General features: G+C 51.5%; 1 protein-coding gene across 1 annotated transcript; it reads left to right on the forward strand.

The window, feature by feature from the left end:
• Positions 1-342: 342 nt before the first annotated feature.
• Positions 343-10,621, forward strand: ganc (glucosidase, alpha; neutral C). Its single transcript, XM_086159272.1, has 25 exons — positions 343-505; positions 740-793; positions 1,084-1,186; positions 2,275-2,402; positions 3,046-3,222; positions 3,337-3,358; positions 3,421-3,475; positions 4,066-4,162; positions 4,239-4,422; positions 4,500-4,632; positions 5,241-5,476; positions 5,552-5,678; positions 5,771-5,850; positions 6,378-6,521; positions 6,618-6,714; positions 6,784-6,885; positions 7,014-7,188; positions 7,257-7,325; positions 7,494-7,558; positions 7,634-7,710; positions 7,796-7,870; positions 8,298-8,411; positions 9,588-9,700; positions 9,917-10,020; positions 10,299-10,621. Exons 1-25 carry the CDS (start codon positions 471-473, stop codon positions 10,481-10,483), a joined length of 2,751 nt encoding a protein of 916 aa, XP_086015398.1. The 5' UTR covers positions 343-470; the 3' UTR covers positions 10,484-10,621.
• The last annotated feature ends 733 nt before the right edge of the window (positions 10,622-11,354 follow it).

Here is an 11,354-nt window from a genome sequence, read left to right on the forward strand (position 1 = left end):
GACCTGACGTGTATGAACTATCAGAGACCAATTGGACATTTAAATATTGCCTTGAATGAACAAGAGACTGTTTCTGGGAGTTTAAACTGTTCAAACCGGCGGTATTTGTGTTCTTCAAATGAAACAAACTCTGAAATGTGAGCAAATAGTTCACTTTTTGTCTCAGTTTAAAGCTGTGTTGATCATTTCTCGACATTTCTCAGCGAATCCGTTTTGTTGTGTTTTAATGAGTCAATAATTCATAGATACCGATTCGACCCCCGAAAAGTGAAATCATTTTTCGTGTTTTAGTGCTGATTTTATTTTGAAACTGACACCGGAAGCGCATTCGGTGCAGGTCCGGCCGCCAGCCGGATCACGGGGATCCGCGGCGGGACGCGTTTCGTGTCAGAAAACGTTTGCGGAGACAAACCGAGCGGACGGTTCCGGTATTCGGTCTCCGGTCTTTGCCAGCCGGGTTTGGCGACGGAATGTCGGGAGCGGGAGCAGCCGCCGCCGCGGACAGGTACCGTCGAGCCGAGCCGAGCCGAACCGAGCCGAACCGAGCCGAGTCGGTGTACAGCTCGTGTGACGTCACCGATCTAACTGTGGATCGGAAACGTATCGATCAGTGACTGACAGGAAGTCACCGCCAGCTTTACTTGGAGTGTGTGTGTGTGTGTGTGTGTGTGTGTGTGTGTGTGTGTGTGTGTGTGTGTGTGTGTGTGTGTGTGTGTGTGTGTCTCCTTCCGTCCCGCAGTGACCTCCCTGCAGGGAAACAACCCAAGAAAAGCCAGAATGTTGCCTTCTACAGGTGAGCTGGCCTTCCATGTTAGAAATGTAATATTTATTTGTGACGTCTGGTGCCTTTTTCCCGCTCAATGTGTGGATGCACGTGTCCAGATCGTACCGACGGTGGATCCTGTGGCTGGTTTGTTGCAAAAGAGACTTAAATGTGTTTTTTTCCCCCAGTATGTTTAAAATCCTGCACGTGCTTTTCAGTAGCTCCTTCATGAGCGTCCTCCCTGCTCGTGTCCTGATGCATTGTTGTTGTTGTTGTTCTTCTTCTTCCTCTTCTTCCTCTTCTTCTTCTTCTTCCCGCAGGCGGCAGGTCGCGGCTCCGGCCTCGCGGCACCGAGCGCTGCTGGACACCCTGCTTCTCAGCGGGAGCGGCGCTCAGATGGAGCTCTGCCAGCCCGACTCGCAGGTCCGAACCGACGCCGTTTCACCTTTCCACAAGAGGAACAACGACGCCTTTATCATCCTTTTCAGTCTGTGGGGGCGGTTCATTGTCACACAGGGACATTTGATAAACATCGACGGCGTCAAAGCGACACTAACAGAAAAGCAACACACTTATAAAACGTGAATAGAATAAAAGTTTTTTCCTCCCTCTTCTGACTGGCCTCACGCTGGCCGCTGAGCGACGCCCAGACGGACACAACGGGTCTGCTTTTTAGGAATGAGTGGAAGATCTCACGAGAAGGACGGGAGGCCGTTTAGAAGAGGGTTTCCAAGTAGATCGGCAAAAACCGGGGCTTTGAGTCTATCGCCGCTCTCATGACCTGGACAACGAGCATAGCCGGGAGGTCCGGTCCGGTCCGGGAAAGCACGTGAAAAGGTGGACCGAAACACATCGGAACAGCTTCTGCTGTTTTTTTATTTTAGTATATATAACAATCGATAACCTGAAAGGTATGTCGATGCCGGCCCGTTAGCGAGAACGTCGCCGGAAACAAAGTGAAAATGATCAAACCGTCAAAAAAAACAATAAGAAACTTGGTCTGGTGTTAAAGATGACCAAAGAGTTTGAGGGAGAAACCAGCCGAAAATCAGTTTCAAATCATCCGAAATTGGACAAGAAGCTTAAAAGCTGTTGAAATCTTTAAAAAGTAGTCAAAAAGTCAAAAACGTCAGCTTTATTGACAAATACTTGTCAGGAGCACTTTAGCCAGAATGAAGCTCAAGCATTATTTAGAATGACATCAGAAAAGATCGGTAAAAGTGAACACACGGAAAAGAACGAGCAAAGGCGAAAACTATAAAATGAAAATGATTTTAAGTTAATGGAGAAATAAATAAAAAAATTTAAAAAAAAAACACAAAATCGAAAATTGTATTCAAAAAGAACGCATCGAGACAAACTGCGGTTTTAATCGACTGTATTAAAATCCAGGAGAAAATGCTTGAACCTGCCAAAGTGAACCTATCAGGAGGCAGGTAACCTGTTAACCTGTTAGGCAGGTAACCTGTTAGTTTGCCTAAAGTGTGAGTTTCCTCTCGCCGTCCCCGCAGGCCCGGCTGCTGCTCTGCGTGTCGCCCTGCGCCGACGGGACCCTGCGGCTTCTCATCGACCAGCTCGGAGCCGCGAAGCCTCGCTACCGCGTCCCGGACGTGCTGACCGGGGCGGCGCCGTCCCAGCCGTGAGAAGAATCCCCCCCGATCCTTGTGTGCATGTGTGTGCATGTGTGTGCACGCGCTTGCACGGTGGATCGTTTTCCCTGCAGATTTTGCGGTTGTGCTCGTGGTTCATAAAACGCTAATATACTGCTCAAAAAAATAAAGGGAACACTTGAACAACACAATGTAACTCCAAGTCAATCCCACTCGTGTGAAATCATCGTGTCCACTCAGGAAGCAACACACATTCATTTGGACTCGTTTTAAGGACATTACATCAAAGTTGGATCAGCCTGGGGTTTGTTTTTACACTTTAATGTTGAGTGTGATTCCTAATCCAGACCTCCATGGGTTGATACAATTGATTTCCATTGATCATTTTGGTGTGATTTTGTTGTCGGCACATTCAACTGTGTAAAGAGCAAAGTATTTCATAAGAATATTTCATTCATTTAGATCTAGGATGTGTTTTTTAAGTGTTCCCTTTATTTTTTTGAGCAGTGTATATTCTATTAATCGACGCGTCATCGAGGCAAAACAGTGACCGCAATGAAAAGCTATTCAATAGACAAAGAAAAATGTATTTCTCTGGAGAATCTTTTTTTCCCGAGCAGAGAAGACGCCCCTCTTCGTGCCTGACCTTTGCCCCGCCGGCTTGTGCGTCAGGATGAGGCTGGAGATCCGGACGCAGGACTCCGTCACCCTCTCCTGGGCGTCCGGCCTTCACGCGTGTCGCGTGCAGCGTTTCCCGTTCCGGCTGGTCGTCCTGTACGAGGGCAGAGTCGCCGTCACGTTCAACGCCGGAAGGAAGCTGTGGTTCGAGACGCCGGGGGATCGACCCGGGTCAGGATCTCAACAATGTTTTTTTTTTTTTTTTTGGGGTTTTTCTCTGTAAAACAGCCAAATTAAAATTTGAAAAAGTAAATTATTACCGTCCATCTTGGTTTCCGCCCCCAGGGAAATGTCTCACGGCGACGAGGTGAGACCGCAGCCCGACCGGCGAGGCCTCGGCGGCATGAAGTAACGCTGTTCTGTCCGCAGGAGGACGGGCTGTGGAGGGAGACGTACGGACAGTTTGTGGACGTCAAAGCCAACGGTTGGTATCTGCGGCGATACAGAGGTCAAAGGGTCGGCGCCGACGTGGAAGCTATGCCAGATAGGGCTCGTGTTCAACTCGAATCCTGGAAAGTCTGTCCGTAAGAGTCGTCTTTAAATGGCACCGACGCCGAGCTCAGGAGCCGTAGAAAGTCATTTTTGAAATAAAAATGACTTAAAGCCCAACACTGGACCGAAAAGCTGAAAAAAAGGCTAAAACACCCCGGACCGGCTGGCGGACGATGGCGGGGCTTCACTCTTCCCGGGTGATTTGCTGTCCAGAATCCAAATTGTTCTCCTCCATTTTAAGAGAAGTTAAACTTTATTGATCCCAATTCCTTTGTCACAGCAGCGTAACAGTTATAATGTCCAAAAAAATGGAAATAATAGGAATATAAATATGAATAGAGAGGCAGAAGACAGAACCAAAAATCCATGAATAAATAGACAGCAGGCAAGATGGGAGCGACCACGTGTCATGACTTCAGTTTGACGCCGGCGTGTTTTAACCTGTTGATTCTTTGAAAAGCGAGATGATTGATCCGCGCACGTGTGCGTCATCGGCGTCTTCAGGTGATGTTGTGTGCGCAGGGCCGAGCGGCGTGGGGCTCGACCTCTCCCTTCATGGCTTCAGCCACGTTTACGGTCTTCCGGAACACGCCGACGGCCTCCTGCTGTCCGACACCAGGTGTGTGTTGGCCGGGGCGGCGCCCGCCGGTCACCCGCCCCGCGCCTCCTTTATTTGCAGCGACGTGTCTCCTCAGAGACGGCGAGCCGTACCGACTGTTCAACCTGGACGTGTGCGGCTACGAGCCGCGGGGCCGCCTGGGCCTGTACGGCTCGGTGCCGCTGCTGGTGGCCCACCGGCCCGACCGGACTCTGGGGGTGTTCTGGCTCAACGCCTCCGAGACCTTCGTGAACGTTCACTACCGGCCCGCCGACGGACAGGTGACCGGCCTTTGCGTCGCGGCGAAAGTGGCTCTGGCCGCCGAGGTGAATGGTGGAAACGTGCGGTCCTTCCCCAGGCCGGGCCGGCGCCGTCACACAGCGGGAGGCGGACCGACGTCCACTGGCTGTCCGAGAGCGGCGTCATCGACTGCAGGGTTCTGCCGGGACCCGGTCCGGCGCAGATGTTTGCCCAGTACGCCCGGCTGACCGGTGAGTGTGTGCGTGGACGGCGACTGGGGTTTTTACGATTTTGAAAAAATTGGAAAAAATGACCGGGAGGGTATTTTTAACATTTCCTTTTGTTTTTCAATTTAGAATCAATTTTTTTCAGGTAAAATACAATGCTTTTTCAAATCTAGGTTAACAATCACATATATTTTCCATTTTATGTTTATTTGTACTATAACTCATAGTGTGTATATTTGTCGGCATAAAAGATCAGTACAACTATACATCTTTGTTTTTTACATTTTTCCTGATGTTTTTTTTTAATGAAATTGATATACTTATTAAAAACTTGCAGACATACTGAAAGCAGCACAGCCAGTGCCTCGATTATTGCACAGTAACCATCTTAGTAGAAAAAAAACAGCTAAACAGTAAATAGAAAAACTTCTAGTCTGACAGCGCGAGGGAAAGCCCATCCTGTATCTTCTCCGTGGCGGCAGAAGTGTGAAAAAGACGTGTCGTCGGTGTGAAAATGTCCTTTGCGATGCAGCGAAGTTTACCTTTGAAAAGTCAAATCATTCAGGTTTTGTTTCCCCGGCGACCGCCTCCCTGTCCGTCCGACTGTCCTTCTCCTCCGTCTCCCCTGTCAGGATACCAGGCGCTCCCCCCTCTGTTCGCCCTGGGGTACCACCAGTGCCGCTGGAACTACCGCGACGACGCCGACGTGAGGGCCGTGGACGCCGGATTCGATCGGCGCGCCATCCCCTACGACGTGATCTGGCTGGACATCGACCACACGGACGGGAAGCGTTACTTCACGTGGGACCCCGAGTTATTTCCTGAGCCGAGCCGCCTGCTGAACCACCTGGAGAGCAAAAACAGGAAGGTCGCTCGCGGTCGTCCGACGTAATAAATCTGCGCGGAGGTTCGTCGGTGCCATGATTGTCTGGAACCGTTGCAGCTGGTGGCGATAAACGACCCGCACATCAAGGTGGATCCCGACTGGCCGCTGTACCGCCAGGCCCGCGACGAAGGTCACTTTGTGAAGGACAGGGATGGACAGATATTCCTGGGCACCTGCTGGCCCGGTAATCCTTTTTTTTTACATTTTCCATCTTCTTGAACATTCCGGACGGCGGCTGAAAACGCGTGTTTCTTTTTCCACGTCCGCTCACCGAAGGAGAGTCTTCTTACCTGGACTTCAGCAGCCAAGACACCCGGGCCTGGTACTCCCGGTGCTTCGCTCTGGACCAGTACCAGGCAAGAACTCCACAGCCGTCGGAAACAAAGAGTCGGTAGCGTGACGGCACATTTGCATGCCGGTCCTTTACCGTCCGCGGCTGCTCGGCGTGAAGGGCTTTTTAAACCGACAGGCGCAGGAACAAGCGCTTTATCTGCGGAGGACGTTTACCATAAAATTAGCGGATCAAGGGAATGTGCAAAGAAACAACACAACTCGTGTTCATAAAACACATTCTGTCAAAAATAACACAAGGCGGCTCAGGCAAAATAAGGGTATCTAGGCGAAATAACGATCATGTGATGCAACAGCGCCACCCGGTGGTCGGCATATAAATAACATTGGAATCTGAATTTGTCTGAAATAGAATGTGTGTGCGTGAGTGTTTGTGTGTGTGTACAACTGTTTATGTCACGGTGTGGTCAAAGTGTTCCCCTCCCCTGACCAGTCCGGCCCTTTATAGCCTCAGTTTGTCTCACTACTGCTCAGAGTCAAACAAGATTACAAATGATAAGCAGCGAATCAGAATCTGTGTGTTCTGTGTCAGGGATCCACGCCGTCCTTGTTCGTGTGGAACGACATGAACGAACCGTCGGTGTTCAGCGGGCCGGAGCAGACCATGCCGAAGGACGCGGTGCACGACGGGGGCTGGGAACACAGGGAGCTGCACAACCTGTACGGCTTCTACCAGGTGAGGGCCTTCACTGTGCCATCGAACGTACGGAATGAATCCGGACCCCAAAATGTTACTATAGATTTCTATTAAATGTGATTTCCGCTGTGGCAGCACCTGGCCACGGCGGAGGGTCTGGTGTCCCGCTCCGGAGGCTCCGAGAGACCCTTCGTGTTGTCCCGCTCCTTCTTCGCCGGTTCTCAGAGACTGGGTACGCTGCTCGGCGGGCCGTCCGGCACCGTTGCGTCTGCGTCACGCTGAGGGCGCCGACTCGTTGCAGGAGCGGTTTGGACGGGAGACAACACGGCCAGCTGGGAGCATCTGAAGATCTCCATTCCCATGCTTCTGTCTCTCAGCGTCGCGGGCATCGCGTTTTGCGGAGGCGAGTGACGCGCAGAGCCCTCGGCAGCTCTCCAGATAGAACGTCTTTGGAAAAAAAAAGCTCGTTTTCTCGACGCCGACGAGAATCCGCGGCTTCGGTCCTGAATTCCGGCTCTTTCTGCGCCCCAGCCGACGTGGGAGGGTTCCTCCAGGATCCCGAGCCGGAGCTGCTGGTGCGCTGGTACCAGGCGGGCGCCCTGCAGCCCTTCTTCCGCGGCCACTCCTCCAAGTGGACGAAGCGGCGGGAGCCGTGGTTGTTCGGAGAGGAGGTCGCCGCCGCCGTCGCCAGAGTCATCCGACAGAGGTTGGAATCACGCCGGGGGTTCCGAGGGATGAAGAACACCTTTTTACGGCTCTCCTGTCTCCGCTCAGGTACCGCTTGCTGCCGTACTGGTACACTCTTTTCCACCGGGCTCACACCTCCGGCATGCCCGTCCTCAGGTTAGTGTCCTGCCCTCTGCAGATCTCTGCAGATCTCTGCAGATCTTTGCTGCCTTCTCCTGCCCTCCACTACCCTCTGCCGCCCTCTGCCGCCCTCTGCTGCCCAGGGGAATCTCCTTTTTTATATAATGATGACAACAAAGTTGATTTATCCCTGAAACGTTTCAGACCTCTCTGGGTGGAGTTCCCACAAGAACGCCGCACCTTCGGCCTGGACAGCCAGTACATGATCGGTAACGATGGCGGTTGCATATTGGCTGCTCTTTGTGTGTTTGTTCTCTGAATGGAAAACCTCCTACTCGATGCAGGAGGAGCCTTGCTGGCCTGTCCCGTAACAGACCCGGGCCTGAAAGAAATCCAAGTTTTTCTGCCCGGTTCCGACGAGGTAACTTACCCGCTGGTGAAAGGCTTCGCTGGCGACGCAGCTGAATGAACGGCTTTTAATGAGGACTTTCATCCATGTGGCTTAGATTTGGTACGACGTCCAGTCTGCAAAGACATACGAAGGAGGCAAGACCTGGAGTCTCCCAGTGACCTTGGACACGGTCAGGGTTTTATCTGAATTACAAAGTAGCTTGTGTGTGTGTGTGTATGTGTGTGTGTGTGTGTGTGTGCGCGCATACCCTCAAATCAAGCATAATCCATTCAAATTTACGAATGTATCTTGTCTCTGCATTTCAGCGTTACTTTTTTAGAACGTGCCGACCTTTTTCTTTTAACTTGCATTCTCTTTATTTCCGTCTCAATTCATGTCTTTCCACTCTAAAAATGTCCATTTCTTATCTTTAATAGTAAAGGTTTGCCAAAAAAAAGATCTTATCTGCATTGAATACAAACAAAAAAAAGGCAAAAAACAATCTGAACTCCACTGAGCCGATATTTGTCATCGGGTCCAGCGTCCTGCTGTTTGTAATATCGCTGCTGTCGGCGGGCGGCGCCGACCTGTAACCCCCGTGTGTTTCCGGCGCTCAGGTGCCGCTGTTCCAGCGCGGCGGCACGCTCGTCTGCAGGGCCACGGGAAGCGGCTCGTGCGCGGCCGACGTCCAGCGGCTCCCCCTCGCCGTCACCGCGGCTCTCGACTCCCAGGTCGGTGGAGGTTTCGGCTCGGGCTCCGACTCTGCTCTGGCTTTGAGACGCTTATGGTATCAAAAACTTCACCTAGAGTTATTTATTACTTATCAATTTAGATGTAAGAAACAAAAGTTGTGTTTTTAACACGGGAAGGAATTTGCATGTCACAGGAGCCCTTCTGGGACCGTGTCAAATATGTTGGCGGTGGCGTGCACGTCACTAACGCTAACCTTGCTGTGGAAGATGGCGGCCCGGCCAATACTGACAAGCATGTCGGGGTTCAAACCTCCGAAAACCACGGCTGGTGACTCCACGGGTCCGCTGGCGAGATGGATGGCCGTGGACCGTTGACGCTCTCCTCGCCGTGTTAGAAGAGCGCCGCGGGCATTGAAAGCACATGAGGGCCCTGGGGGAAAACAAAAGAAAAAAAACAAATTCAATTCAGGTCATGAAATCGTGGAGAAACGACCTCCGACTCCCCGTGAAAAAGCATAAAAAAAAGTGAAACTAAAAATAACGATACCGAAAAATCAAGCCGCAAATGTGAAAGACGTCTCGGCGGAACGACGTCTCGCCAACCTCCCGGAGGCGACGTTTGAGGACGCTGCCCGCACGCTACGCTAACCTGGCTCTGTGAGGACGCTCACGGCCGAGGCCCGGCTCTTCTGCAGGATCGTCCACCACGCTCGTTCCTCCCACTCTCCAATCCCGCCTTCACCCTCTCATGGCCGCAGGATAATAACCCGGCGTGTCGGCCAGAGGCGGCTCTCGGGTTCCCGGGGGCCGCGGCTCCGTCGGGCCGGACGTCCTGCGGTCTTATTTCTACTGGAATATTAAAGCTATTATCGTGTGGTGTCAGCTAACGGTGTGAGGGCTTTGCAGCCGTCCCTCCCGTCCCTCCCGTCCCTCCTCGCTCTCTGACACTCTGGCTTTCTATCGATTGCTCTTTCTGGCTTGGCGGGCGGAGGCCGAAGGCGGCCGCCCGGAGCTCGGCTCGCGTTTGCCGGCAGGGGAGTCGGGTTTCTGTAAATCTTAGAAAGAGCGCGGTCCGGACCCGCTCTTCGTGGAAAGTGTCGCGCGTGAGGAAAGTCTGGCTGAGCTCATTGATCCAGTGTCAGGACGGAGGGTCACCCTTCACTTTCTCAAATCTCAAATCCTCCGTTTCCGTCCCGGCCGCCCCTCTTTGCGCAGGGGTCGGCCGAGGGGGAGCTGTACCTGGACGACGGACACTCCTTCCGCTACCGCGACCAGAAGGACTTCTGCGTTCGGGGCCTCAGCCTGACTTCCGGCAACTTGCGCTGCCGGTGAGTACAAGGGGGCGCCGCCTAGTGGACCGTCCCTGTCTCTGCAGCTTTCGGCGAAAACCGTTTCCACGCTGCTACCGGAGGGAAAGAAAACTTTTTGCGGATCAAATCAGATCGCTGAAGATTTTCTTGAGCGGATATCAAATGAGCTCTAAATTGACTTTGTCACAGTCGATGTCCCCAGCTTAGCATGACATCCATGGCGGTTCTCTTCAGTTCTGCCAGTGCGGCGGGGACGCACCGCTGCGGCGCCATCCTGGACTCGCTCACCATCCTGGGCATGAAGAGCAGACCGGACGCAGTCCTTGTTCACGAGTCAGGTGAGGAGCTCGGCGACCAAAAGGGACTTTTGAATTTCGGTCGTCACAGCAGGGAACGGGAAATAAAGCTCGCCGACCTCACGCCAGTTAGCTTAGCGCCAAGAATAGCGGTCGGCGTTATCAAGATGATGCTCTGGTCTGGGCATCACGGCGCCGAGTCGCCGCTTCTGGGCGTTTTCTTTCATTTCCATGCAAACACAAGGTGACCGGCTGGCTTGAAAATGATGTTTATCGCAAGAATCAAACAATTTTGCACGACTTCCCGTCTTTGCCGCCAGGCGACGGTGACGTTCCCGTCGGGTTCGAGTACGAGGAGCGCCGCCTCCGGCTGAGCGTGAGCGGCCTGCGGCTCAGGGCGACGGAGGACTGGGAGATAAAGATAACACACACGCATCAGCGGCGAGGAAACTGCGGTGACGCCGCAGAAGAACCAAACAAAGGTGGTTCATCTGTGGTCATTTGAGACAAATGACAGCAAACCTGTCGGCTTCTTTCTTGTCACGCGATCCTACTAAATAAAAACATGGAGGGGAGGCCGAAAGACTGGAGTTATTTTTGATGCTTCTGCCGCTGAATAAACGTTGCAGTGATCAGCAACTTCCATTATCGCCTTTTTCCGTCTTTTTTTTTTTTTTTTTACCAAACCTGTTGTCATGGTAACCTGGCAGGTGCGGAAAAGGATAGTTTGTTCAGCAGTGTTGTTTTTTTTGGAGTGACCTCACCGTCTAAAGCCTCCTGACACCAATTCATGCAATAAGAATGGCTAATATAAGTTTAAATAACAAAGGTGTTATTTTTTTTTCTTGTTATTCTGGAGGGGTTTGTAGTTATTTCAAGTCTTCTAACTGGTTTTGTGTTGTGCTGCTTTGCTACTTAAATTTGTCGTGTGACAAATAAACAAAGCAGTTGTGATTTCTGACTGAATGAGTGAAATGACTCAAATTACAGGTCCAGTAAACTCAATCCTACTCGCCGTGATCTTTTATTTTATTTTAACCGGGCATCTTTTATCTCTCTGGATCAGCCAATGGGACTTTAAAAATAGAAATATGCTGTTTTTTTTAAATCAAGATCCATATGTAGAGCCCCGTTTCAACAGCTTCATAGCAAGAAGGCTCATTAAAATGACCCTCAGGTTCAGTTCATTTTTAGAGTCAATTATTTAGTACTGAGTTTATAAATATAGATTCAGCAAAAGAACCCAATGCCACGAGTTGAATTTAAATGGAAATGTCCTCTGAGCTCCCTGGATTTGAGCGGAGCTCCAAACGTGGGAACCACGAGTGATTTATCCCGCTGTGATGCGGCTTCTAAAAGAAAAGGACAAAAAATTA

This window comes from Fistularia commersonii, chromosome 1, assembly GCF_037954325.1.
Source record: "Fistularia commersonii isolate RoL2024-O1a breed Wild chromosome 1, RoL_Fcom_v1.0, whole genome shotgun sequence".
Taxonomy (NCBI): domain Eukaryota; kingdom Metazoa; phylum Chordata; class Actinopteri; order Syngnathiformes; family Fistulariidae; genus Fistularia; species Fistularia commersonii.

Bases quoted from the DNA above. Each gene is read 5' to 3' on its own strand.
- ganc (XM_086159272.1), top strand. From the start codon at position 471: ATGTCGGGAGCGGGAGCAGCCGCCGCCGCGGACAG. The intron at 7,189-7,256 runs GTTGGAATCACG...GTCTCCGCTCAG, and splicing joins GCCAGAGTCATCCGACAGAG to GTACCGCTTGCTGCCGTACT. The intron at 9,701-9,916 runs GTGAGTACAAGG...GGTTCTCTTCAG, and splicing joins TCCGGCAACTTGCGCTGCCG to TTCTGCCAGTGCGGCGGGGA.